General features: G+C 32.1%; 4 protein-coding genes across 6 annotated transcripts; 2 read left to right on the top strand and 2 right to left on the bottom strand.

The window, feature by feature from the left end:
- Positions 1-1,372: 1,372 nt before the first annotated feature.
- LOC108464969 (2-C-methyl-D-erythritol 2,4-cyclodiphosphate synthase, chloroplastic-like) lies at positions 1,373-8,115 on the bottom strand. The gene is made up of 3 exons (XM_017765255.2): positions 7,581-8,115; positions 7,327-7,457; positions 1,373-1,778 (listed from the first exon to the last, which is right to left on the bottom strand). Exons 1-3 carry the CDS (start codon positions 7,921-7,923, stop codon positions 1,545-1,547), a joined length of 708 nt encoding a protein of 235 aa, XP_017620744.1. The 5' UTR covers positions 7,924-8,115; the 3' UTR covers positions 1,373-1,544.
- A 531-nt stretch (positions 8,116-8,646) lies between these two features.
- On the bottom strand, positions 8,647-11,785 carry LOC108464960 (DET1- and DDB1-associated protein 1-like). 2 transcript variants are annotated; one of them, XM_017765242.2, is made up of 4 exons: positions 11,443-11,778; positions 10,310-10,370; positions 9,040-9,101; positions 8,647-8,919 (listed from the first exon to the last, which is right to left on the bottom strand). In XM_017765242.2, the coding sequence occupies exons 1-4, from the start codon at positions 11,527-11,529 to the stop codon at positions 8,842-8,844; spliced, it is 288 nt and encodes a 95-aa protein (XP_017620731.1). In that variant the 5' UTR covers positions 11,530-11,778; the 3' UTR covers positions 8,647-8,841. The 2 variants fall into 2 exon arrangements, with proteins under 2 accessions (XP_017620731.1, XP_017620729.1); XM_017765240.2 differs by lacking the exon at positions 8,647-8,919 and having other exon boundaries at positions 9,080-10,187; positions 11,443-11,785.
- Positions 11,786-12,593: 808 nt separating this feature from the next.
- LOC108464967 (G-patch domain-containing protein 1-like) lies at positions 12,594-17,853 on the top strand. Of its 2 annotated transcripts, none has more exons than XM_017765250.2 (12): positions 12,594-12,897; positions 12,983-13,067; positions 13,571-13,647; positions 13,735-13,762; positions 13,851-13,941; positions 14,052-14,118; positions 14,826-14,922; positions 15,239-15,417; positions 15,663-15,890; positions 15,970-16,086; positions 16,195-16,256; positions 17,487-17,853. In XM_017765250.2, the coding sequence occupies exons 1-12, from the start codon at positions 12,820-12,822 to the stop codon at positions 17,518-17,520; spliced, it is 1,143 nt and encodes a 380-aa protein (XP_017620739.1). In that variant the 5' UTR covers positions 12,594-12,819; the 3' UTR covers positions 17,521-17,853. The 2 variants fall into 2 exon arrangements, with proteins under 2 accessions (XP_017620739.1, XP_017620740.1); XM_017765251.2 differs by lacking the exon at positions 17,487-17,853 and adding an exon at positions 16,365-16,841 and having other exon boundaries at positions 12,595-12,897.
- Positions 17,854-22,359: 4,506 nt separating this feature from the next.
- On the top strand, positions 22,360-23,739 carry LOC108464962 (probable WRKY transcription factor 29). The gene is made up of 3 exons (XM_017765244.2): positions 22,360-22,802; positions 22,899-23,012; positions 23,089-23,739. The coding sequence occupies exons 1-3, from the start codon at positions 22,459-22,461 to the stop codon at positions 23,465-23,467; spliced, it is 837 nt and encodes a 278-aa protein (XP_017620733.1). The 5' UTR covers positions 22,360-22,458; the 3' UTR covers positions 23,468-23,739.
- Positions 23,740-25,523: the final 1,784 nt, after the last annotated feature.

Genomic DNA, 25,523 nt, shown 5'->3' with positions numbered 1-25,523 from the left:
TTCGGAAAATAAATTATTTTAAATTTATTGTTTGAATAATTAAAAATTAGATTGAATTTCGATTAATTTAAGTTTATAAATAATCTTTGTTACTATTAATAACGAAAAATACAATATGAATAACTATAACATTTCTATCATCATTTATGAATCTCTTAATTAAAATCTTTGTTTCGGATAATTAAAATGTTTAACTTTGATTACACTATTCATTATCGATAATACATGAGCAAGAACTATTAGTATTCATTTTTTTTGGGAGGGGATCAAGATATTCTTCGTATCTCATTTTATGGTTTGTAAATATCTTTCGAGGTTAAAGCTATCTTTTCCAATAATTTTGTCTTTAAAGTTCAAACAATAAAATATTTATTTGATAGAATGAGCTTGGCTACAAATGATCATATCACCAAAATAACATACATAGTTTTTAAAAGTTAATTTTTAATTTAATTATAAAATAGTAAAAACCGGATAGATATATTTATAAATCATAAACTTTTTTTTTCTGAAATTTTCCCATAATTTTCATTAATTAAATTGATGCTTGACCGACTGTTTTACATAGTCTAATTGTTGATTTAGTTTGCAAATATTTTGAGTTTTTTTTCTTTTTCCAAGTTAGTGGGATATGTCTGTTCTACAAGGAAAAACATGTGATGAAATCGAAATAAAAACAAGACATAGATATACTAGGTGGCCGGAGGTTTTAAGTAGGTCTCAATTTCACACACATTGTCAGCCTTAGAGGAGGCTTAAGGTGGAGGGAGTGGAGATAATGGTCAGAGAAGTGAAGAGCTTAAAACTTTGAAGCCTTCAATGGTGTCCCATTTTCCACCCCCACTTGGTTCTTTTTAAGTCAAAACCTTTGATTCCTCCTTAATGAGTTGCGTTCAAAAGCCTCTACTGCCACAACTACACATTGGATATTTGAAAAATCTCTTAAAAACCATGACTTTGAAATGGTCTAAGCAATTTATTGCTGTGGATGCCACTCAATAATACAAAAATAATTCTATAGTGATAAATGAATTACGTTATTTAATCAAAAAAGGGTAGAAAGAGTTCTAAAATTGATGATTGATGTATGGTAACATGATGTGAACCCAAAAGAGAGAAGTTTTTACATGCAGCAAACAATATTTGAAAAACAGTGAAAAAAAAAAACATTGATGAAATAATCATGTGAAAATCATGGTGTTGATGTATTTGATGATTTAATGTAGAACTTGCGAATGATTCAAAATTCAAATGAAGGAGATGTATTTGATGATTTAATGTAGAACTTGCGAATGATTCAAAATTCAAATGAAGGAACAGGTGGAAGTTGAACACGTGAAAGGCAGTAAAAGTAGGAATTGAACACATGGAATTTTAAAATAAATTTATCTTTGTAATGTCGAGTCTTTGACAAACTTTCATAGACCAATGACCGATTTGGAAACTGTGGGTCGAAACATATAATTTATTGCTCAAGTTCGGATCCAACTGAATACAGGGAGTTGTCTATGACAGTAAACAACAATGCTATACGATACCAGTATTTACTTCCTCATGAGTAAGACCACAGTGTGTGCTGCAATACTTCGATTCTCACCAAGGCTGTCAACCTTCTCGTGAGTCTTGGCTTTAAGATTGATGACAGATGGGTCGGCGCCTAGAAGCTCAGACAAATTGGCTTTGATAACTCCCTTCTGTGGACTCAGTTTCGGTCTTTGAAGAATTAAGGTGGCATCTAGGTTTCCAATCTCGTAACCTGCCTCATGCATGAGTCTCACCTGAAAAGAACGATGTCACGGAAGATAAGCATGGTTAATATAAAGAGTCTGAAATGCTAAAATCGAGTATATATTCCTAAAATAGATGATATAAGCAATGATGGCCTGCCTAGCATGACCAACTTAGGCAGTGAAAGAAAAAAAGAAAAACAGAGAAGCTCTTCAATTCATTTTAGTTTGCAGATAGTAAGGGTTTCTTTCAGAATTTAGCTAGCATAATGATATGAATGAACTTAACCAGGGAGTCCTTCAAAAGATATACATTGCTAAAAATACTAATCGTGGAAATCTGTAAAACTAAAATAGTTTTATATTAGTGTAAGTGGAGTGGATCATTCTTCTAGTTATTGAGAGATTTATTTACATCAATATAAAACAAAACTAGTGTTACACGCTTTCATATCTTTCTATACGACTAATATTTAACAATCCAACTACTGAATTTATCAATATAATCATACTTTTATGCACATAACGTTTTGAATCAATCCAATACCTCTATCATATCGGTCAAGAATATTGTTTTTATCAATTCGTATTTAGCAGTTGAAAGTTTTTACATCAAAGAAATATTTAAACATTTTCAATTTACTAAAACTTAAATGCATGATCTACATGAATACAACATAAAATATGACAACTGGATTATAAAAATATTGATCACACAAAATGCTACAGAAGGGTGAAACTATTTTAGTTTCATGCTAGTGTAAGTGGATCCTTGCTCTTGGCTATTTACTACTACGATCTAAAATCAAAATCAGCAGAAGGGGAACAAATGTCTATATATTGAAACAAATCAGTTAATGGATCATCTACATCTATATTTCAAGACAATCATGGTTATCAGTACACCCCCGCTTTATAATTTGTTTAACCTTGCTAATTTGTTAATCGCTCTTGCTTATGCCGGTCAGCTTAAAGAGGGGACTATCCTACCAATATAAGGGCAATCAAACATTAGTTGAACTTTTAGAATGCCAAATCAGTGAGAAGAAAGTAGAACTAAGAGTTGGGGAGCAGTGGCATTGGAGGAACACTTCAATAAGTTTGTTTCTTCACTGAACAATGCAGTATACATGTAGATTCAGATTCAGTAACAGTTCCTCCTCTATGCTATGCTTTATATAAAACCACATGCATAAGATGTATTAGCATTTCACTTTACAGTCAAGATTGACATCAGCATTTAACCATAATATGCATGATAGGTATATAAAAATGTGCATGCAAGCCATACTTTAATCGAAATAAAATTGCTTCATTTTGCAACCACAAAAGAATTAGGCTGTTTTGATGAAAGGTTCTTTGCATCATGGTTGGTGAAGCCAACATCAAACAAAGTGTCATAGATTTCACATGACTCTGCAGTAAAGCAATATCATACTCGGTATATTCTCTTAGAAGCATCAAATTTTAGAAATTTATATTTTCCCTAAACTTTTAAGGCGCTCAATTTGGGGTTAAACCTCTGAGACATTGAGTGAACAAGGGTCAAACCTTTTCAGAACTACTCAATAAGGAGTTTTGCAAACAATTGTGGTACACACACACACCACCCTTGTACTGGTATAACAAATTTAAGCAAACATGACTTTATTTAAATTGACATGTAATTTCTTTTAAATATAACAATACCAAGTTGGAATTGAATGAAAATAGATTAATGCAAAAGAAAACTAATTTATTCAGTCTTCTTCAACCTAAAATCCTCAAAGTTCCCAAAAAATTGGGGAACATTAAATCTGAAAAAGAAAAACAGGTTAATTTCCTTTTGAAACTGTTGCGGTAGGAAACTAAAAACAAGGGAAAAAATAGTCAGTTAACTAGTAGTAGAACGCTGCATTTTGGTAACCACTGTTAATGAAAACGGTGCGTTAAGTTTTAATGAAACGTTGAGTTTTAGCTTGGGAAAAGCTACAGCTGCCGTGTAACAGCTTTCCCAACTGATTTTGGTAACGGCCAATTCTTTCCTTTTTAGCAGTAGGGAAGGGAATGAGGCAGTTATGGAATTGGTTGAATGAAATTTTCCTCTTCTCTCTTCTTCTCTGTTTTCTCTTTTTTCTTTTCTTCTTCCAATCTTTTCCATTTTCTCTGTAACGAGGTGCATCAAGGGTATCAGAGCCTGCCGATCCTCCATGGCTGGTGATGGGGTCACTACTCACTTACAAAAGGATGTCGGTCATCTTCAATAAGAGGTTGCCAAGCTTCATGGCGAGTTGCTGCAGTGGTATGCCAAGCTGGACACTCAGCTGAAGGAACTGAAGGACGATTTCAGAGGGGAGATACAGTCTAAGTTACAAAATCTGTTTGAGCAATACTTGGGCAATCCAACTCCTGCTGTGAGTAATTTGGCTGCTCAAGATAAAGGGAAAAGTATTTTGGCAGATGCTCCACCTAGTTTTCCTTCCAGGGACCCTTTGGATGCTCATCCTATGCTGGAACTGGGAAGTTCAGGAACTCCTTCGCGTTCAAGTCTTTTAGATTGGAATTCCTTGTCTCACAAGCTTGAATGCCCCAAGTTTGATAGCTTCAATTTTAGAGGATGGTGGTCCAAGTTAGAGCAGTACTTTGAGGCAGAAGGTGTGACAGATACTTCCAAGGTTAGGATTGCAATGCTTCATCTAAAAGGAGAGCACTCGGTTGACACCATTTTTACACCCAAAAACAGGAAGGACTACATCTATTGAATTGGACCTGCTATGCACATAGCTTGAGAGAATGATTTGGATCCAGTTTGTTTCGAGATCCCATGACTGACCTGGTCTCCTTGAAGCAACATGGATCACTTAAGCAGTTCCATGATGCATTTGTAAGTCTTTTGAACCAGCTCCAATTGTCTGAATCATATGTTTTAAGTATTTTTACCAGTAATTTGAAGTTAGAGATTGATCAATATCTACAGTTGTTTAAGCCTAAGTCATTGGTAGAGGGCTTCCTAATTGCTAGACAAGTAGAGGGCATTCTCCTCGATTCCCATAAGAAGAGTCTTTTTATGAGTCTCGGTAATCCATCTTGACCCCTTAATGTACCACCTAGATCTTCTTCACTGGTTAAACCGGTTCCTATTGCCAGTCCAATCCAAGCTTCTACTGGTTTCTTGTATTCACCCTACCTTCCATGTTTCTCAACTTAAGAAGCATATTGGAAAGACTTCAGTTCAATCTACTTTACCAGTGGTAGGTGCTAATGGGGCTATGCTTAAGGAGCCTGCTTGCATTCTAGAAAGACGTATGGTCAAGAGGGGCAACCAGACAGTCATTGAAGTGCTGGTGTAATGGACCAACACGTTTCCAGAAGATGCTGCCTGAGAGTCCCTACAACAGCTGCAGAGAAAATTCCCTACCTTTAATCTTTGAGGACAAGGATCTTTTGAGGGAGGGAGTATTTGTTACGGTAGGAAACTAAAAACAAGGAAAAAAATAGTCAGTTAACTAGTAGTAGAACGCTACGTTTTGGTAACCACTGTGCGTTTAAATTTTAATGAAACGTGAGTTTTAGCTTGGGAAAAGCTATAGCTGTCGTGTAACAACTTACCCAACTGATTTTGGTAATGGCCAATTCTTTCCTTTTCAGCAGCAGGGAAGGGAATGAGGTAGTTATGGAATTGGTTGAATGAAATTTTCATCTTCTCTCTTCTTTGTTTTCTCTCTTTTCTTTTCTTCTTTCGATCTTTTTTGTGTTCTCTGTAACGAGGTGCATCAATCCTAAAGCTAACTTAATATGTGAAGCTCTTGGAGTTTCAAACTATCAGGTTTGCAAACATGTTTTGAGATTTGTTTGAAACCAGCGAGTTCAAATAAGAGAAAGAAAAGAACATATACAGACTGTAGAGGACTCTTTTGTTAAGGTGAGGAGACATTACAAGCTAGGAAAACAAGATGCCGTGAAAACATGGTCGAGATGAAGATCGGAGCAAACTTTGGAAAACAAGTGAGGCGGCAGCTCATGATGATGGAAGTGATAAACAGTCAAGGACAGTGAAGGTTGTGTGGTTGTAACAATAATAGAGAGAATACTCAAGTTTGCCAAAAGATCAAAAGCTCCTAAATGAAATGTTCGAGACTCTATTTATAGGCCTTAGAAGGAAGTTATTAAGGAGCGGTTGTAGGGAGAAGTGGGAGTGAACCTGTTAAAGTAATGGGTAGTGGAATTGAGAGAAACTAGTAAATGTGCTTCTAAGAAATTAGGCGATTACAAAATTAGGTGGTAGTTATACTCACGTATTATTTCTGGTAAACATAGTATTACTTGTATGTTCAGGTACAAGTGTACATTCCGTTTAACCAGGAAAGGAAGCACTCATATTTCAGAGAAAGGTTAAGAAGTGTATTTCTTAACAATGCTCGTATTTTGAGCCTCCAAGACATCCCAATGGTGGAGCAACCCAAGAATCCTGCCAACCTTCCAAGGTTAGCTCCAAAGTGTTCCCACCATAATGCCATTCCAAAAGTTAGTTGTTCCTAACATAATATGGTTCCCAAGGTTAGTTGTTCCTAAGATTACTTCCGCAGCTTTTTTAGTGTGGAAAGTTGTTCCCAAGGGGTGAATGATATTTCCTGCAACTACTATTGATAGAAGTGTTAGTAATAAAAGAACAAGCATCTACATAGACAAAAAAGGCATGGCATGGTTAAAATAAAAAAATGTAGATCCTTTGTACAAAATACCTCATAACTCTATTGTAAACAAAACTTAATTAGAAAATTCTCGGTAACTTTAAAGCTGAACTTGAAATAATTATATAGCAATAATACTTTTGAATGCTGAATCTTTTATATCTTATATCCCATTCAGCAAAACAATAGAATGATAAAAGAGAATTAAAAATCATTAAGGAATGAATTACTGATAAACAAGAAACCTTAATATGCAACAAACCAACCAAACTCCAACCAGTTTATACTTAAAGAAAACCAATTTATAAAAACGAAGTAAAAGGATTCAAGTTTTAAAGTCTAACATAGCCCGAACCCAAGACAACGGTATCACTCATGGTTTCTGCTAGAAAAGGATACTTGAATTGCTTGGGCAAGGATGTACTAGTACTACCACCATTCATTCCAAGACAAACAGATTATTCAACTTCAACTATGTTACCCAAGACAGGATTCTTATAACTTCAATTATTATATCAATTCCACAGTCATGTTTTTTATGGAGGTTTGGGAAGCTATTGTTGATTTGGGCTTTTTGGGAAGCTCTCAGATTTAATCCTCTCAAAAGACCAGCTTCAAACATTTCACTCTTATTCACTCAGTGCCTCGAAGGTTTAGTCCCAAACCAAGCATTTAGCCTAACTTTAAAGTCAAAAATCATGTTTATAAGGAGCATCTGCATAGAGAATCACTTTGCAGGCTAGATGCATATCAGTTTATCACAATTCTAAAAGCTTAATCCCATTCAATAATAAATAAATTAAGCTATATTCTGAAGGAACATTTATTGCTTATCAAAGACTTTACATATCAAAGGCTCAAAGCATCCATTGGAAAATAAACACCCCAGGAAATTAAATAAATAGAATCTACATTAAAGAAATACTCACAGCTTCTTTAATGAAAACTGAAGATGGAGCTCCTTTCCACTTGGGATCAGAGTCTGGAAATATTTGCCCTATATCAGGTAGCCCTAAAGCTCCCAATATTGCATCCACAACACAATGAAGCAGTACATCTCCTACAGCATATTAATCCCAAATGCAAAAGTGGCAATTTTAAATAGAGATACAAATTCGAGATAAAAATGGGGAAGATGTTTATAAATTTAAACTACCCAAAAGTGTAGGGAATTAAAAAATACCATCAGAATGAGCTTCACAGCCTCTATCATGAGGAATATCAATCCCACCAATGATCAAAGGGTAGCCAGGCTCCAAACGATGAAGGTCGAATCCATGACCCACTCTGAAAGGCAAAGACTTGGAAGGTTTGGTGGAGGAGATGGTTCCATCGACTGCAGTTGAAGTAGCAGCTGATGAAACTGAAGCTCGAAGTGTGAAAGATGATGAAGAAGAAGAAACAAGGGTAGCATAACGTCGGGTGATCGAGATACGAAGATTTGGCAACAAACTGTACTTGTTTAAGACTGAGCCGGAGGTGGGTCTTGCTGGAATCAGAGAACAACTGTAAAAGCGAGTGGCCATCGCGCCTATGCAGAGAAGGGGCTCTGTTTTCCGTGAACTTGGTTCGAAAATCTTTGTTGACTCTGTTTTTTATTTTTTGGGGTTTCGTTTTTGTGAACTTGGTTCGACTATCTTTGTTGACTCTGGTTTTTTTGGGTTTCGCTTTTGTTTATTTTTGGGTAGGGTTAATGTCACAGTTGGCCCCTGAACTTTTTTTCAATAAGCAATGTGATACCTATATAAAGGAAATGCCCAATTTGATACCCGTATTATTTTGTAACGACACGTAGCGTTAATTTATTTGTTGCTGCCAACTCAGTGTGCAAATTAAACGTTTTGAGGCAAGTATCAAATTAGACATTTTCTTTGCATAGATACCACATTGCATATTGAATAAAAGTTTAGGGGCTAACTGTGACATCAACCCTTTTGGGTATTTGTGGCCATAAATTAGTGCGCCCTTTTCTCTACATATTTTTTTAATACACACATGCGGCAACCAATCAAAGTTCATTCATTTTCATTTCCACCTGTTGGACCATCCCCTTTCCTTTGTTTTTATGGATAGTAAAAACAGGGAGCTCCAAAGGCCCAATTCATATTTTCAAACCTGGGGTTTACCTAGAGATGCATTTTTACTTGTCATTATAAGATGAGATCTTGTGTTCTTAAAGGAGCATACATGATTTAGCATTTCAACAATCCATGCCATGCCGACAAGAATTAATAATACCCAGAAGAGAATGCAGAAACATAACAACAGTTCTTGTTATTGATTAACCTATGGGTTTAATTTGTACACATACAATGCACAAGCATTGCATCCTGATTAACAACAATGTGCAAAGCAACTTTCCTCACAGATTCTACAACACGCATTTGATATGAGAAGATACATTTAGATGAGCATTGAAAAACCAAAAGAAAATCTCATTATGACTATGTGGTGGATGCCCTAGGTTGCTTGCATCCATGTTCCGGTGTTGGGTGTTCAGTAGCAGCTCTCTTCGGTCTCAACTGCAATGAGAACGGCAGTAAGAATCAAAATGAAGTATCAACACGCTCACTCTCAAAGTTTATGCATGTGTCTATGAGTTTCAAACTATGACCATGGAAAATCATAAATGAATTACTGACCTTCTCCTCGGCACGCTGGTAAAAATTTCTAATAAGTATATTCTTGGCTTCGGTAGTTATAACTGTAAAAAAGTGCTTCAGAAGTCAGTCTCAAAAAAAGAAGCTGTTCAAAGGTGAACTAAAAATCGTATTCAACTTAAAAACTCAAGGATTTAGCCAATGAGCTGTGACATTTTGCATCATAATGCAATTTCAATCACTAGTAACTTTATATTTATCGAAACTAGCTGAAATTTTCAACTAAAGAAGTTTGCAAAGTGTAAGACAAGTTGGCAATTGGGAGATGAAGTTGGTTGTTGACAATTAAAGATGGTAGGGGTGCACTGATGCTTGGTTTTGGCAGAGGGATGAGAGAGTGAAAATGAAAAGAATGAAAAGATAAGATTTTAAGTTTCGTAAATTGTCTCTTGGGTCAGGTTTTAGTTGTGTACTATCGTTAGCTAATGAGAAACACTTGGGAATCCGGTTGAGGCATTTTGTGCTGTGAGCTTATCCATAATCTTAAGACTAGCAAGAGTTCGGGTGCAATAACAATCATTTCGTCATGGCTTTTGATAATCTTAAGATTAGCAAGTGTTTGGGTAAAAGGATGACATCAAAGATGGATGTTAACAAATTTGACAGTAAAAAATATTGTAACGTTTGGCGTGTAAGAGTTTATCTTACACAACAATGGCTATTGAGAAGGAGATAAGAACAACTCTATTTTTACATGACAAAGGCTAAAATCTTTTCTACCATCAAATTAGTTGACATCCATATTCGACATCATCCCGCATCAAACTCTTCCTAGTGCTAGATTGAAAGACATTATGAACAACAAAGCCAATCAATTTCCAAGAATTTGCTCGACCCCAGTTTTCAAGGATTCAGACCAAAAATATCCAAAACACATTGAAGCAGAAGCTGCTAAAAGTAATCCACTTAGAAATTAGACTGATAAACTGAGTTTAACCAATCAAAAAAACTTGAAACAAGAAAGAACCGTAATAAGACTACTTTTCTAACATTGAATTTTTCATCCATCTTCAATGACATTCTCACACCAAAGCTCTTGGTAATGCTAGCATTACCAAAAGCTATTACGAAAAACAACACCAATTGATTTCTAATAATTGACTTCAATACCAATTTGTTGTGATTTGAACCTGAAATATCCAAAACACTTTGCTGCTCAGTGTCATCCAAAGTTAGACTGATGAACCAAATCACTACCAATCAAGAAATCTGATAGAAAGAAAAAAGGAACGGAAAGGGAAATGTTCGATACCTTGATCAGGAGGTGGAGAAGTCCGGCTATGTGTGGGGCGGTAGGTGGTAGGTACCACTTTCTAGCAAAAAAAACTTGAAGCAAATTATGCCCCGAAAATGTTCAAGCAAAATAAAATCCATACAAGGGAAGTCTGTAATTTTAGTTAAAGGCTAACCAATGACAGCAAAAAGACTCATTTGTCATAATATAACTGTTCAGATTAAAACATAGAGGAGCTCAATATGAACTCCATGAATATTATAGCATCTCACATGCTGAAATAGCTCAAAAAGATAGAAGGGAAGGTGAAAATTGTTTTTTTTTTTTAAACCATTTCGACCTTTCAACCAGTCTAAGCTTTTACTCAAAAATGGTTAAACAGATAGGCAAGGAACCACTGTAAACCATTGGAACAAAAAAACCAATACATAAATACCAATACGTCTAATATCTAGTTGTCTATCCATGTGTATACCCACATAGAAACAAATTCTCATTTGTGTCTTAATCATAGAACTTGTCTTTGTTACCATTGTTAAGAACCAGCTCTAAGAACTAAAACTACCACATACACAGCAAGATAATAAAGCTTCTAAAGCATGAACTTGAAGTTTTAAAGGAAACTCCATCATCATCCCATGCAAAAAAAAAAAAAGCATGATCCTTGTGTGAACATATAATTATAACTTTAGCAAACAAATAATAACAAGTATTAGCATTATTTACATGCTTCATATAGAAACATTACACAACAATCAATTAGATTAATCAACATCTAAATAATAAATATATCTTGCAATGCAAACCATTAAAAAAAACCAAAGTGTAGGAATACCAGAGTTGGAATTCTATGAAACATTTAAAATTAAACCCCTATTCATTTGTAACCACAAACTACTTTATCCAAAAAGATCTGACAATTAAGGTCCGAAATTCATGAATAATAAATACTTTTCAAAAAAAAAAAAAACAGACAACAATAACATCATATCAGGGTAAACCCAGAAACCTAAACATAAAAATGTAAAAGGTTTTTCACTATTTATCTAAACTGCATGTGGGGATTAATTCATTGCAATTCAAACCCAGAAACAAAATTCACATGTTATGGAAAATGGGGTTAGGTTAAAAGGGATTATGAGGTTACTTACAGAAGGATTAGAAGGATCGGAGGGACGAAGTTGGCTGAAGTTGTGGGGGTCAAATGACGGCAGGTCACCGAGCATAGACCCCATCATCGGAAAAGAAGAAAAAATTGCTGGTTTTGTGGCTTGCACCCAAAAAATCGCCGGAGATTACAAAGAAAACCCGGCCAAGAGAGAGTAAACAAGGACAATGGCTGACCCGGTTCTAGAATCAGCCTTCTTTGTGCTGATGCTGGATCATTAATGGGTAAATTGATGTTTATATAACTAGCATGGATCCCCGCTAACTCTGGGGACTTCAAAATTCTTCTATAATTTATTTAATTAATAATAAACAGTTGTATTAAAATAATTATTTATAATTTCTTTTCCGAAGTCTTGAAATTAAATTTACCATGACATTTGTTAAGAGTAAAGTACACTTAAATTTTTAAATATATTATTAAAAAATTGAAAAATTAGATATGAATATTACATCGGTTTGTTAGTAAAATATATTGAAGAGATGTGGGTTCAATCTCAACTTAATTGATATAGATATTATTTATAATTGATGGATTAAGGAGGAGTTGTGAGTAATTCTAAAAATGATGTTAAAAATTAATTAGAATATATAATAAAATTGTTAATTAAATATATCATTAAATATAAATAAAAATAGTGGAATGTGAATTGAGCCTTTAAATATATCTCTTGAAATTAATATAAAATAATAAATAAATAATTTATATTTAAAAATTTTTATTAATTAGTGATATACAAATTTTAAGCAGAAATTCAACTTTTAATATTATTATTTTATTAAATTCAAGTTAATTTGTATGGTTATTAAGTAAGATTTTTTATTTTTAAATATTACACCAACAAATTTAATAAAATTATTAATATTACCAATTTAACTAAAATTTTAAGATTGAAAATTAAATAGATAAATTCAGAGACTAAATTGATAATTATTGGACTTTATGACATATTTGACCTAAACAAAATTAAACAAAATAATTGAAGAATCATTGAAACGGCACGGTTTGCATGGTGTGAAATGCCAAAGCTTAAACAGAATAAGCGCTTTACAACCATCGGATCATCCACGCATCACTGAAAACTTGATCAAAAAGGGACCCACAGTCCAACCCTACACCCCATAATTCCGTATTCCCATCTTAATCAAATATCCACCGCTAGATCACCACAGGTCCATCAAAATCCATAAATCCTCGAAGCACTAAATATTCCCTCACTTCCACCTAGGGTTTTTGTTCTGAGACCTCCCACTCGAACACCTTTCTTCACTTTTCCCTTCTTTAACATTCTAAAAACAACGCTTCAGTACAGTCGTCGGCGTAGCAGAGAGGAATTAAAAAGAAAAAAAAAAAAGCGAAAATGGCCGCACCCGAAGCTCCTCTCTGCTATGTCGGCGTCGCTCGCCAATCTGCTGCTTTTCGCCTCATGAAGCAAATGGTACGTATCCCTGTACGTATATTTTGCTCGTATGCAGGCGTGTTTTGTGATTTGTTTTGTTTTGTTGTTTGAATGGCCCGGTTAGGGGTGGGAAGAAGGAGAAGGTCTTGGGAAAGATAAACAAGGGATCAAAGGTCACGTTAGAGTTAAAAACAAGCAGGATACTACCGGTTCGTTTTTAATTGTTTTCTTTTTTTCATAATTATTATTTTTTTGTCTCTCAATCTTTTTTTTTTTTAAAGCTCTGTTACCGGAAATGCGATCCAAGTTTGTTTTAACTATCACAATCGTATAGAGTTTATTATAAAACAATTCACAAATTTCAGAATGTATGTATTTAGAAGTATGTATTTATCTAAGCACAAAAACTCTCTCTCTCTCTCTCTGTTTATAATATTCTCATAAATTGTTTTATGTCTCTACTAAACAAATTTGAGACGATTATCCCTATCGAATTACGCTTTATAGAAGTAGCAAATTGTGTTCTAGTTTTTGTTCTTGTATCCTTGTACCGGACTGATCCGAATTTGAGGTAACATTGGTTATAAGCTAGTTGATTTGTTTATTGAATTATAGATATTGAATTAATTTTCCAGGGAATTAGAATAGGAGGAGATGGTGAAAAATACTTTTAATATTGGAATTTTATTTATTTTTGAAAAATATGGAGCAGGTATTGGATTAGATAAGCCAAATCCGTGGGCTTTTGATACAGCTCAGTTTGATAGTATTCTCAAAGGATTGAAAGTGGTGCGTATTTCATTCTGACTTTGATTGTCTATTACTGTGTTCAATTTGATGCAAAGCTCATTTTTCTTTTTCTTTTTAACTTTTTAGAAGCAAGCAGTGCAAACCAACGATGAAGGTATGATTGATACCCAGAGAAAATTCCTCTCATATTTATACTTAGTAGGTTGTTTTTGATTGATGAGTAATTTAACTTTTCTGAACAGCTGAAAAGAATGAAAATCAAGTGGAAACAAAGAGGGATGAGCCTAATGACACTGAAGAACAAGTTGTTAAGGCTACCCGGCCGCAGGGAAGGTTGGTACATTAGTTCTATGTTTATTTAGTGGTCTGGTAGGAGATTATTGCCAATTATTTAATTAGTGCTTGATGTTATTTGTTCTTATTTTACTTTTTCCGGTTCTTAGATATAAGAAAAGAGAAAGAGGGAAGCTTGTACATGCATATTCTTCGAAGGATCTTGAAGGAATTCTTGTAAGTTCTAAACCTTCATTGTCTTATCTACTCCGTTTTCTTCAGTGTTATTTAAATTGTTAAGGTTTTTACTTGCTTGAAGCTGTGGCAATTATGTTCTTTTTGTACATTGTTGTCTAGTGTTCCTTTCAAGATGCAAAATTATTCTATGATTACACGAGATCAAAATGTATCATGTCAAGTATTTGGTTTGAAATGTATTCATTTGTCAATGATTTTTCAAATTTGATTTGTTAATACCATCCACCGTAATCTTAACAAGATTTTCGTGGTTAGAAATATAAATGAGCTCAAGGATAAGTTAAATCTAGAATAGTTGTCTTTCTGGCTGTGATTTGTGAAGATAATTGTTTAATACTTGATTGATTTGGTCTTCGTTTCATATTAGCACGAGAGGCAGATACCATGTTACTTTCACCATGGAGTCACTTGACTTTTTGAACAAACTCTAGATGTCATGAGTTAGAAAAGGTAGAAAAACAAAGCACTGTTAAAACATAGTGGTTCAGTAATAAACACAACCTTATATGGAAATCAAAATGGTTTTTAAAGCACTTTGTATGTCTTCTTTGATAGAATTATCAATTCCTATTTGTAGATAGATTTTTTTCCCTTGGAATTAGCATTTGATTTGATGCCTAACTAACATTTACTATTATTTTTGGTTTAAACAATCACTGTATTTACCCATAGATGTTTTGCAATAGGCCAAAAAGGTTGAGGAGTCACCACAGGTAAATCCTGACGTGGTTGCTGAAATGGAGGTCATAGAGACAACTGAAACAAATGATTTTTCCACTGAAGGTAAATGCTTCAAATAAACTCAAGCTCATATTGAAAACTTGGATGAATTCTTGCAGTAAGGTGTATTTTCCTTTGTGTTACATAGTTCAGAAATTTCTAGTGTTTATGGTCCATGCAGTAATATTAAAGGATGAAAGCCAGGCTGGACTTTTTATTTAAAATACTTTTCCTCGGAGTATATTATCTTGTACCTGAAGGACTCAGCCCTTTGCTGGCAAAGGATATTCTTGGCCTCTTTTCTGTAACTCATTTCTTTTTGCTGCCTGCAGCTGTCTGCTGTTGATCATTTATGAAATAACTTGGCTCTTTGTTGTAGGAAATAAAGTTGAAAGTGTTTCTCCAGAATGGTGGGGCTTTAAATATGGATTTGTTTCTGGAGGTTTTCTGGGAGAAACTACCCGAAGGAAATCAATAAAAACTGGAGAGGCTAAAAATTCTACTGAGAGAACTGTATTTTATGAAGATGACCAAGAGAATCTCTACAAACTTGTGCAAGTAAGTCTTTGCGAATTGACTTTTTTTGGGGTATGAAAACTGTGCTAAAGTTATTTGTATGATGAAAAGAAAAACTATAATTCCATGTCTTTTTTAACCTTCATCCGAAGATGAAACTGTCATGATCTTGTGAACAGTGTGCCAATTGATCATTCTACATGCGTTTTTGTTATGTGAGTCTAGTATCATGCTGGAGAAGAGGAGATCAAAGAAATGAAAAAATATATTTTGTTCCAAAATTTCAGGATAAAGCCACAACTGGAAAGCAAGGTCTGGGCATTAAAGACCGACCAAAGAAAGTAGCTGGAGTTCACTTTCAGGGGAAAAAGACATCATTCAGCGATAGTGGTGGTGAGGATTCTGATGATGTTGGTCCTCCAGCAAAACGAATGCGTGAAAATGCATTAGAAACAGAGAAAGCTGATGAGCCAAAACTAAGGTTGAAAAAGCTGTGTAAACGGCTTCTTTGTCAGGTACTTGATCTAAAATGCAAGCTGTTCAAAATCGTGGTCCCAAGTCTTTCAGTAATTAAAAGGCATCTTTCTACTTCAGGTACCTGGAGATTCATTAAAGCTGAAACAGCTGAAAATTCTTATTGATGAACAGTCAACTTCGGTTTTTTCCAGCTTTTCTACAAAGAAAGATGCTATTGCCTACTTAAAGCGAAAGGTTCTCTCATCTCTTAAAAGCGTTACTTTCCAATTTTATTAACATTTCGTTAACTTTTTTCATCGCTTTTGGGTTTGGAAATTTGATATCTTTTGGTTTTTTCCGCAGCTTGAAGGTAGTAGCAAGTTTTCTGTTGAGGGAAAGCGAGTGAGTCTTACATCTAGAAGCTGGTAATCAACTTATGATACGATTTTGATAAAATTTCAACAGCCACTATACGCTGTGAGACTAAATTAGTGCATTTATATTATAATATTGTGTTAATGTCAATTTTGTAGGTAGGTTTGTGTAAAACAGTCATGTCAAACAAAATTAAGTTCTGCCTAAAGCCTGAAACTGGTAAAACTGTTTTTAAGTTGTATTATTAGTTGCAAAGAGATCAATAGCAGTGATAGACCCAGTGCTAGAAGTGGCAAAATCTGGAAGGAGAAATATATCGGCATTCAATAAAAGGTCTTGATTACAAAGAAGCATCCAAGTAATAATCGGCTTGGGTTTAATCTATAGATCAAGTCGAGTGTGGCCAATCTGCCCTTAAGGTACCTTTGGATTTCATCTCACAGTTTCCAGAACTGGGCTGGACAGGGAACCTGCTTGGGTATTGTCTTGAATATGTGGTTGGATTAGTTGATTTGTGAATTAGTTGAATCAGGAGGTTGGACCTACTGAATGGTTTTTATTTTCTAAGTTTTTATATTTTTAAATAATTTATTCAACTGAATTGGTTAAACTAATCAAATCAATTGAATTGAAAATTAGCGGTTTTGTTTTGACGACATTATTTCATTTAATCCATGGTTTTTTTTTAGTGAATGTGGTTTTTAAATTATTATAAAAAAGTTATTATTTTCTAATTTTGGTATCATGGTAAGTTTACAAATTGGGGTAGAAGACGTAATAGGTTGAAATCAAATCTTTTTAACTTGAGTATATCATGGAGTTTTAATCATCTCTAGCAATAAATGTGCGCACATTATTTAATTTCATTTTACTTCAAAAAGGTAAGTATATGCTATTAATCACGTTCTTTTTGTCGACAATTTAGATATCATTTTACACAAAAAAAATTCAATATAAAGAAGTTAAATTGTTAATAAAACCTAAAAATTATAAAATGTATATGTTACTCATTTTCAATCACTGAAATAAACCATTCAATAACATTATTTTTTTAAAATTTCAAATAAATTTTTATTTTAATTTAATGTTTTTGTTTATTGTAATCCACTTTACCCTTACCTTTATGATAATTTCAATGTTATAGATATTTTTATTTTTCAATTTTATCTTCTATGCAAATGGACCTAAAAGTTCTAGATATTTGCAGCTATTTTAGTTAATTCCTCCTAAATGCCTAAAAAGATGCCCAGATGTTTACAATCAATATTTGTATTATGTAGTGACACAACAAGGAGTACTGAGGGAGAGAGATAGTTGTGGAAATTGGTACACTCGATTGGGACGGGGGACGGAGAGTTGGAGGTTAAGAAAAATGAGTAAAGATAGCTTGAAGGTTAAGGGATGAAACTGTTGGCAAGGTGCAGACTTGGTATGTTGAAGGATCGATCATTCCTTCATCATTTCTATGGATATTTATAAGCAAGAACTCCGTGTAATATGGTGTTAACATATTGGACTTGTCATCTAACTATTATTATGGAGCGCGTGGGAGGAATATTTTCTATGGGATGGAAATATCTATGACAAGATAGATAATGTAATGGGATAAAGCAGTTGAGCTCATATTATATTTGGTGACCAAAAGAATTCATGCTTTAAGTCATTTGTTGCCTGGGCAGTTATTCTAAGAGGGTGAGCTCACAAATGACCTCCCATTTTGTTGGTTTTGTTGGTTATAGGCTCATTGTTTAAACGTATTTTTAACTTGCTACATATCTTAACATGTATGGATATAACAAGTACCATTATATAATATATTATAAAACATTATTATAACATAAATTAACTTCAAACGTCGGTTGCAAAATCTTTGAATAATGAAATGAAAGCTGTTTCTTTTGGTGATTGGGACTGTACCACGCGGAAAAAATGAGGAAAATTCTTGCAATTGGGATTCGTTCAACATTTCCTGCTGCTGCTGTATCTTTTTTCCTTTTTATATACTATACAAAAAGGACTAACCCCCATCAGTTTTTCGCTTAAACAGGGCCAATTTGCAAGAAATAGATGGGGGGATTTAGCTTACTGTTTGGTTACTAGGAAAATTATTTAGAAACCAAATTGCAGCGGGATGATGAATATGACGACAAAAGTGACAAGGAAAAGAATGGTTTAATTCACGATTTAGCCTATGAATTAAATCTAATTTTTTATTTTAGTACTTAAATTGTAAAAGTATCATGGATGTCATTGTACTAGGAGTCAGGTTGTATTTTTCCTTTTCTACTAAAAAGTGAACAAATTAGTCATTATATATTAGATCAAAAAGCAAATTGGTATTACTGTTAAAAAAGTTCATCTATTTTTTCTGTTAAAAATTAATTCATGTACGTCAACTTGAAGTACATGTGGCATGTCACACGTAACTATGTAGTTATTTTGTTATCTACACTAATTTTTAATTGATAAATTTTTTAACAGAAATAACCAGTTTGCTTATTGATTTAACGTACATTAACTAATTTACCCATTTTTTGAGTAAATGGGACAAAATGTAATATGACTCCTAGTATAGGGGCCTCCATGGTACTTTTACCATACTTCAACTTTATTTTGATCCATTTGGTATTTAAATAAGGTTTTTAAAAATCGGACCATTGGTTAAATCACTGAATCAATCAAATTACTGATTCAACTGGTTCATCTGATTTTAATTAAATAAATTATTAAAAATAGAGAAAATTGGTTCAATTAATTTTTTAGCCTAGTTCAACCGATTCTGAGTGGTTCGCTCAAAAACCAGTTCAACTCTTTGCTCGGACTGATATATCAATCGATTATTGATTTGATCCCCTTCCAGCAACAATGATTTAAACTATTGTTTTGTTCTAGTTTACTCAAGAAGCTCAATGCCATTTAAGAACGCGACATATGGTAGGTGGTGTCATCTATATTTTGTAGGGTAAATTGAGACAAAAATGATTGTTTTAAGTATAAAGTTGGAAAAAAACAATTAGGTACCAAAATGAAAAATAAATGTAATTCAAGGGCTAAATTCTGAATAAATATAAAAAGGGAAAAAATCCCATAGGTTAAGTGGTGGCCTTTTTTTGTGGTCCAAAAACCAAAAAAGCTTCCATTCTATGGAGTTTCCCTGCAGTTCAAGCAATATATTTTTGGTTTCTACAAAATGTTGATAGCCAAAGACCCGTAAGCCATTCCCCTCTCACACTACTAAAAAGCTCAAAGCCTATATATAGCTATAATGCATGCACTATCTTTTGCAGTGCTGCAAATGGAGAGTGTTGACACAGTAAGTGTTTGTTTGCCCTTTGCAAGTTGCATGCAGATAGCTACTCCTCATATACATTCCACATATAGCTTCTTTCTTTGACTTTGACTTTCTTTTTTTCTTTTTTTTTTTAAATCTTGACCGTAATTGTGATCCTCTGCTAGCAATTGTTTTTGATCTGATCAAGACAGGATTGGATCATGGTTCATGGTTCATGGATTATGTAAAACTGGACCTAAATGGAAAGAGAGAATGTTGAAAAATGGAAGCCTATGGTTTCAATGAGTCTATGAGAATAGGGACCAAACATGGCAATGCCCCCTATATACATAGTGGCAGGTGGAAACATATGGGGGTTATGACATAGCCATACTTCACTTTAGATATTAATATTAACTCTTAACATTTCCATATCAATATCTCTCTACTGTATTTTAAATTAATTTTAAACTTCAAAATATTTTATTTAAATTTTCAAAATATCATATTATTATATTAATCTAATCGTGTTTTAAACTTTAAAATACCTATTTGTATCTTATGTGGAGCATTTTAAGAACATGAGTGTACTTGTCAACAGTTTAGGATAGAAAATGTTATTTTAAGAAAGTTATCTCTTATTCTTGAAACATTAGATTCAAGTCGTTCATGTTATAGGTATATATATGTTTACAATTTGATATGTTTTTTAAAATATGACTTACATTAAATTTGAATTTTAAAGCTAAAATCAATAATAAGACTAACAATGATTTAATTGAAACCATACTAATACTTAGACAATTTAATTATAATATTTTAAAATTTAGAGATTAATTTATAATCGGAAAATGGAATTGACCTGTATATAACTTTGGTAAATTATCTTAACTTAAAAGTCAAAAGGAAAAAAATAACTATCATAAAATAATTAAAAATCAATTCAACCCTTAACAAAAAATTAAACTTTTCAATTTATAAATTGTACTCAATTAAACTCTTAAAATATAACTTTTCATAAAAAATATATGTATTGACCGACAACTATGGTTGTAGTTGACATGAAAAAATTGGAATAACACTTACATGATAATTTAAATTTATTTTTAAGTATTTTATAAAAATAAATTAATTTTTAATTATTTTAAGTGGAGTTTTTTCACAGTTAAACCTAAACATTATTAAATATTATCAAAATTAAAAATTATAAAGATTATAGAAAAATTAAATGGATTGTTTAAAATTATAAATAAATTAGAAGAGATATATAAATATTAGAGGAAAATTATAAAAGTTATGAGAAATATAAAATTTAATATATTATAAAAATTATAATATTATAAAATTATAATATTATAAAAACTTTAAAAATTAATTAAAATTTATAAAAACTATGAAAAGTTATAAAAGTTATATTAAAAATGATTAAAAATTATTAAAAGGTTATAAATTTTAAAGTATAAAAACTATAGAGAATTTTTTAGATTTTGTAGGTCTATAGTGCTTGGTTTCAGTAATAAGAAAATGGAGAGTTTAAATGGTTATAGTGGTGTGTGGGTTGCCGAGTGAGGGGCTTAAGTGACGATAAGATTAATGTTTTGTAAGTGATGAATGAGTAATAATTTTGGTTGAGGAGGGGTAATACAAGAAAAATTGATATATGATGTCAAATAGTGTATGAGTGAAAGTAAAAAGACTAGTAATTAATTAATTATTTATAATTTCTATAATTTTGAGTAATGTTAATAATATTTATATTTTTCTATAATTTTAAAATATTTATATTTTAATAAAATTTTAGAATTTTTTAATAAAATTTTAGAATCCTTTAAGATTTTTTTTTTAAATTTCCACCTTATCCACATCTTAGCTATGGCATCATCAACCATCAAGTCACTCACTACATCATTATTTAAAGACTCGTCAGTAATTTTAATGAAAAAAGCAATTTATAATTCGAATTAAATATTATTTTTATTAAAATTGAATTACTTGACTACTTTGATATTTTTTTTCCAGTTTTAAGCCAAATATAAAAGATTTGCTCTAAAATTTTAATTTCCAAAGGTTGAGAAGTGAGTAAATGATTATTAACTTACATCCCCAATATTTTCTAAATCATTATTTCTCACAAATAAATCGGTTAGCAAGATGCAATTTAATATTTTATTAAGATATTGGATTAAAATGGTTTTTCTCTAATTATGCTTTTTTCCTCTATTAAATATGTAAAATTTTAATTTTTATTCAATTATTTTACTTTTATAAGCTGATAGTATTTATTAAAATGATTATATGAGAAAATTTAGATATTGGCCAAATGTTTAAATTAAATTATAATTTATGCTGATTTATTAATAATATTATAAAATTAGAACCACCAAATTAAAGAGGTAAAAAGTATTAAATAGATTTTTGTATTAACAATCTCTTTCGCTAAAGAATTAGATAAATTAATTTTATACGTTAAATCAAAGTTGATTAATTAACTAAGCAGTAACACATGATATATCTCATGCTAAAATATAAAAATCAATTTTAACAATAAAATTAGATTGAAATATTTAATAAAATAACTAATTTACTATTTAAAATAATATATAAAAATGAATTTGTCAATTTTTTTACTTCTAATACAAATATCCTCCATAATACTTTACCGAGTAAAAGATTAAAAAATTAAAAATAAAGTTTCATTTCACACCGACATCGTTTGGTTATAGTATAACCAGTGAAAGAAGCCACCGAAAAGGCCAATAACGAGCAACCAGTTTGACTTTTCAAAAAGTCAACTCAGTGGAAATGCAAAACCATATTTACATATATTGGCGCTTAATTTCAAGCAAAATAAAATATTTTAATAATAATAAGAAGAAGAAAAAATCTCCATCCTTGTTACCGATATATAGGCAAATGGCCTGTTTTAAAATTTCCTCTCATATCCTTGCTTTTCTTCATATATTGATGAGTTAATATTGTAAATGGAGAACTGGGATTTGCAAGCAGTAGTTGGAGGAAACAGCAGCAATGATCATCCCATTGAAAACCCAGAATTCAGTTTTGGTCCTTGGAGTTTTCAACAAGATGAAGATTTTGTGCGTTTCCCTGGAATTTTTGAAACAAACCCTAAAGTTTTAGATGAGTTGGAGCAACTTTACAAGCCTTTTTACCCTGATTTGAATCCATTTTCCACTCAAACAATCATTACAAGTTCAATACCAGTCCCTTTACATGTTGATGAACCAGCAGAGAAACGGAAAAAGAAGCAATCTTTTACTGTTTCTCAATCTGATATTTCTGCTTCACCCAAACCTAGAAGATTCAGGTTCCTAAATTTATACTTATAGAAACCCTAAGTTTATTTCATATGTATATGTATATATTGAATTAAAACAATTAATCATATATCTGTTTTCAGCAGGAAGAATCAGCAGAATAGAGTGGTAGAGCATGTAACTGCAGATGATCTTCCGTCGGATGTATGGGCTTGGAGAAAATATGGGCAAAAACCCATCAAAGGTTCACCATTTCCAAGGTAAAAACTCCAACTAAATAAGATTGTTGATGAGACTCCAACTCGTAACAAGCTTGTTTTGGTTTTTTAAAAACAGGAGCTATTATAGGTGTAGTAGCTCAAAAGGGTGTTTGGCAAGGAAACAAGTGGAGCGTAGCTCTTCGGATCCTCGTGTTTTTATTATTTCCTACACGGCTGAGCACTGTCATGGCCATCCGACTCGGCGGAGTTCGCTGGCCGGAAGTACTAGAAGCAAACCGTTAACGGCAGCTAAAAGTATTGAAGCTCATGCAGAAGGTGAGACTGTGAAACAAGAGAGGATGAAAATGGAGGTTCAATTACATGGTGAAGAAGAAGGGGGTAAAATTCTGAGCCCGGACTTATTGTTGAGTGATGATGAATTAATTCGAAGGTTAGAGAATTTTGATGAAGGTTTCTTTGTAGATCAATTTCCCCATTTCTCTCATGAAATGTAATCCGTATAGAGCCATGAATCTTAATCCCAACCTCAAACTCCAAACTATTTAACTTGAATGATCTGACCACCAAATATCCTGAAAACCACCCCATCCAACATCCTTAATTGGTTGATGAATATCATAGTCTCAGCCAAGTAATAATGCATCAACTTGTAGTTCTATAAGAGGCAATGTCGTTTTAGCTTTTATAGCCTTTCGTTTTGCATTTTCAGTTTTATGTAATCCATCTTCCAAGAAGTTTGCATATATCATACTGAAATTAAATTAAATATATAGATAGATTTATAAAAAGTAAGAATAAAAAATTTCTTTTTGGTTTTAACGTTGGACTAAAGCAATGTGATTTATACAAATATTTATTATTATTTTTAATTTTTATCTTTATTTTATAATTTATATTTGGGCTTCATAATTGTCCTCTTAACTATGTCATCTTTATGTCATCCTCAAGTAGGAGCGACACTAGAAGATGTGAGAGGGGCTCAGCACTCCTTAAAATTGGAAAAGTTAATTTTTAACTTTTTACAATTTATAAAATTTTAAGTTAGTATAGATAAAATTGCATTTTGAGCTCCAAATAACAATTTTGATTTAATCATTTAAAAGATTATAAACATATAGGCTATTAAAAAAAATTTACATTTTAACTCATAAAAATATATAATTTATTCCGGGCCCCAAAAAATTTTTTTGGCTTTGCCCCTATCTTGTAGGTTCTCCTTTGAAAATACCCAACATATTTTAGTAAAAAAATATTATGGATGAAAATATATAAAATAATTAAATTATGTTACTGTAATTTTATTATGAATATATCAGATTAATCTGAAGCCAACTTGTATTACTTGGAATTTTTTTTTCTTCTTTCAATTCAATGCTACCTAACAGTAACGAGAAACGTCAGCCAAAAATTAATTAATATCCAATTAAAAAAAAGTGTTATAGTTGAAGAAGATAGGCTACACTTATTTCTTAATGACCATTACATAAAAAATCTAATATCTATTGGAATTGGCTAAGCTTTTATGTGTTTTATTTATATTTAAGTAAGCTCTTATTTCAAATAAAACTTTGGTTAATATTAAGAGTTTATTTAATTATAAATTAAAGATTAAAAGACAAGGTAATAAGATTAATGTTTATTATTTACTTGTATCAAAATTGAGGTTTAGTTTATATATTTTATTAAATTTCTTTTCTATCACTACAATAAGGAAAATGATTGCCATACAATTCAATATGGTCCCAAAGATAAATAGCACAAATGTGCAATTATGATTATCTTTATTATAAAAGTTGGTTAGTTATATAATCTTAATTTTAATTAGGCTTTGGGTATTGATAATTAAATCCAGCTGGCTTTGACTTGTTGCTTAAGATTAGTGTTGAAGTGGTCAAATAAAGATATATAATATTTTACAACCATGTTTCGTGTGGATATTGTTCCCCGTAAGCTTAAATAAAAACTAATTAAATCCCCATGACTGGGAATTTAGAGGGTTTCAACATATATAATATAATAAAAAGAAAATTAATCATCCAACAAAGCTGCATTAACGTACGTTGTTTGTTGGGAAGAAGAGTAATCTGATTGGTAATTCAAATGGTATTTCATATTTGTGTTCCTTTCCAAATCAAAAAAATTCTTTAAAAAATGCAAAAAAAAAAATCAATTAAGCTTTTATATTAAATTCGTATTCAATTAAGCCTCTTCCGTTAATTAAAATAATTAATTAAACCCCTCTATTAACGCGATCAATGATGCCGTTTATGAAAGGGTTTAATTGATTATTTTAACTAATGATAGAGATTTAATTGGATATAAATTTAATACATGAGCTTATAGTCTAATTATGCTGATAGTGTCTAATTTAAACCCAATTAATAATACCTATTTTTTGTGTTTGGATATTTTTGCTAGTTGTAATTTTTGTGCAACTTTTTTTCTTGTTTATATATTTATTGATGTTGTACCAATTGATGCTTTGAGCAATTAATAATAATATTAAACATTTTATTCAAGAGATAGATAAATTAAATTTTAAATGTACAA

Source organism: Gossypium arboreum, chromosome 1, assembly GCF_025698485.1.
Source record: "Gossypium arboreum isolate Shixiya-1 chromosome 1, ASM2569848v2, whole genome shotgun sequence".
NCBI lineage: Eukaryota > Viridiplantae > Streptophyta > Magnoliopsida > Malvales > Malvaceae > Gossypium > Gossypium arboreum.
This window is presented reverse-complemented; position numbering and strand designations above follow the sequence as displayed.

Excerpts from the sequence above, each read along its gene's own strand:
- LOC108464969 (XM_017765255.2), bottom strand. The coding sequence starts at position 7,923 with ATGGCCACTCGCTTTTACAGTTGTTCTCTGATTCCAGCAAGACCCACC. Across the intron at positions 7,458-7,580 it reads CTGTGAAGCTCATTCTGATG|GAGATGTACTGCTTCATTGT; the intron begins GTATTTTTTAAT and ends AATATGCTGTAG. Across the intron at positions 1,779-7,326 it reads CAGTTTTCATTAAAGAAGCT|GTGAGACTCATGCATGAGGC; the intron begins GTGAGTATTTCT and ends CGTTCTTTTCAG.
- LOC108464960 (XM_017765240.2), bottom strand. The coding sequence starts at position 11,529 with ATGATGGGGTCTATGCTCGGTGACCTGCCGTCATTTGACCCCCACAAC. Across the intron at positions 10,371-11,442 it reads CCGATCCTTCTAATCCTTCT|AAAGTGGTACCTACCACCTA; the intron begins GTAAGTAACCTC and ends TTTTTTTGCTAG. Across the intron at positions 10,188-10,309 it reads TTCTCCACCTCCTGATCAAG|GTTCAAATCACAACAAATTG; the intron begins GTATCGAACATT and ends TGGATATTTCAG.
- LOC108464967 (XM_017765250.2), top strand. The coding sequence starts at position 12,820 with ATGGCCGCACCCGAAGCTCCTCTCTGCTATGTCGGCGTCGCTCGCCAA. Across the intron at positions 15,418-15,662 it reads ATCTCTACAAACTTGTGCAA|GATAAAGCCACAACTGGAAA; the intron begins GTAAGTCTTTGC and ends CCAAAATTTCAG. Across the intron at positions 16,257-17,486 it reads AGTCTTACATCTAGAAGCTG|TGACACAACAAGGAGTACTG; the intron begins GTAATCAACTTA and ends TGTATTATGTAG.
- LOC108464962 (XM_017765244.2), top strand. The coding sequence starts at position 22,459 with ATGGAGAACTGGGATTTGCAAGCAGTAGTTGGAGGAAACAGCAGCAAT. Across the intron at positions 22,803-22,898 it reads CCCAAACCTAGAAGATTCAG|GAAGAATCAGCAGAATAGAG; the intron begins GTTCCTAAATTT and ends TGTTTTCAGCAG. Across the intron at positions 23,013-23,088 it reads AAAGGTTCACCATTTCCAAG|GAGCTATTATAGGTGTAGTA; the intron begins GTAAAAACTCCA and ends TTTTAAAAACAG.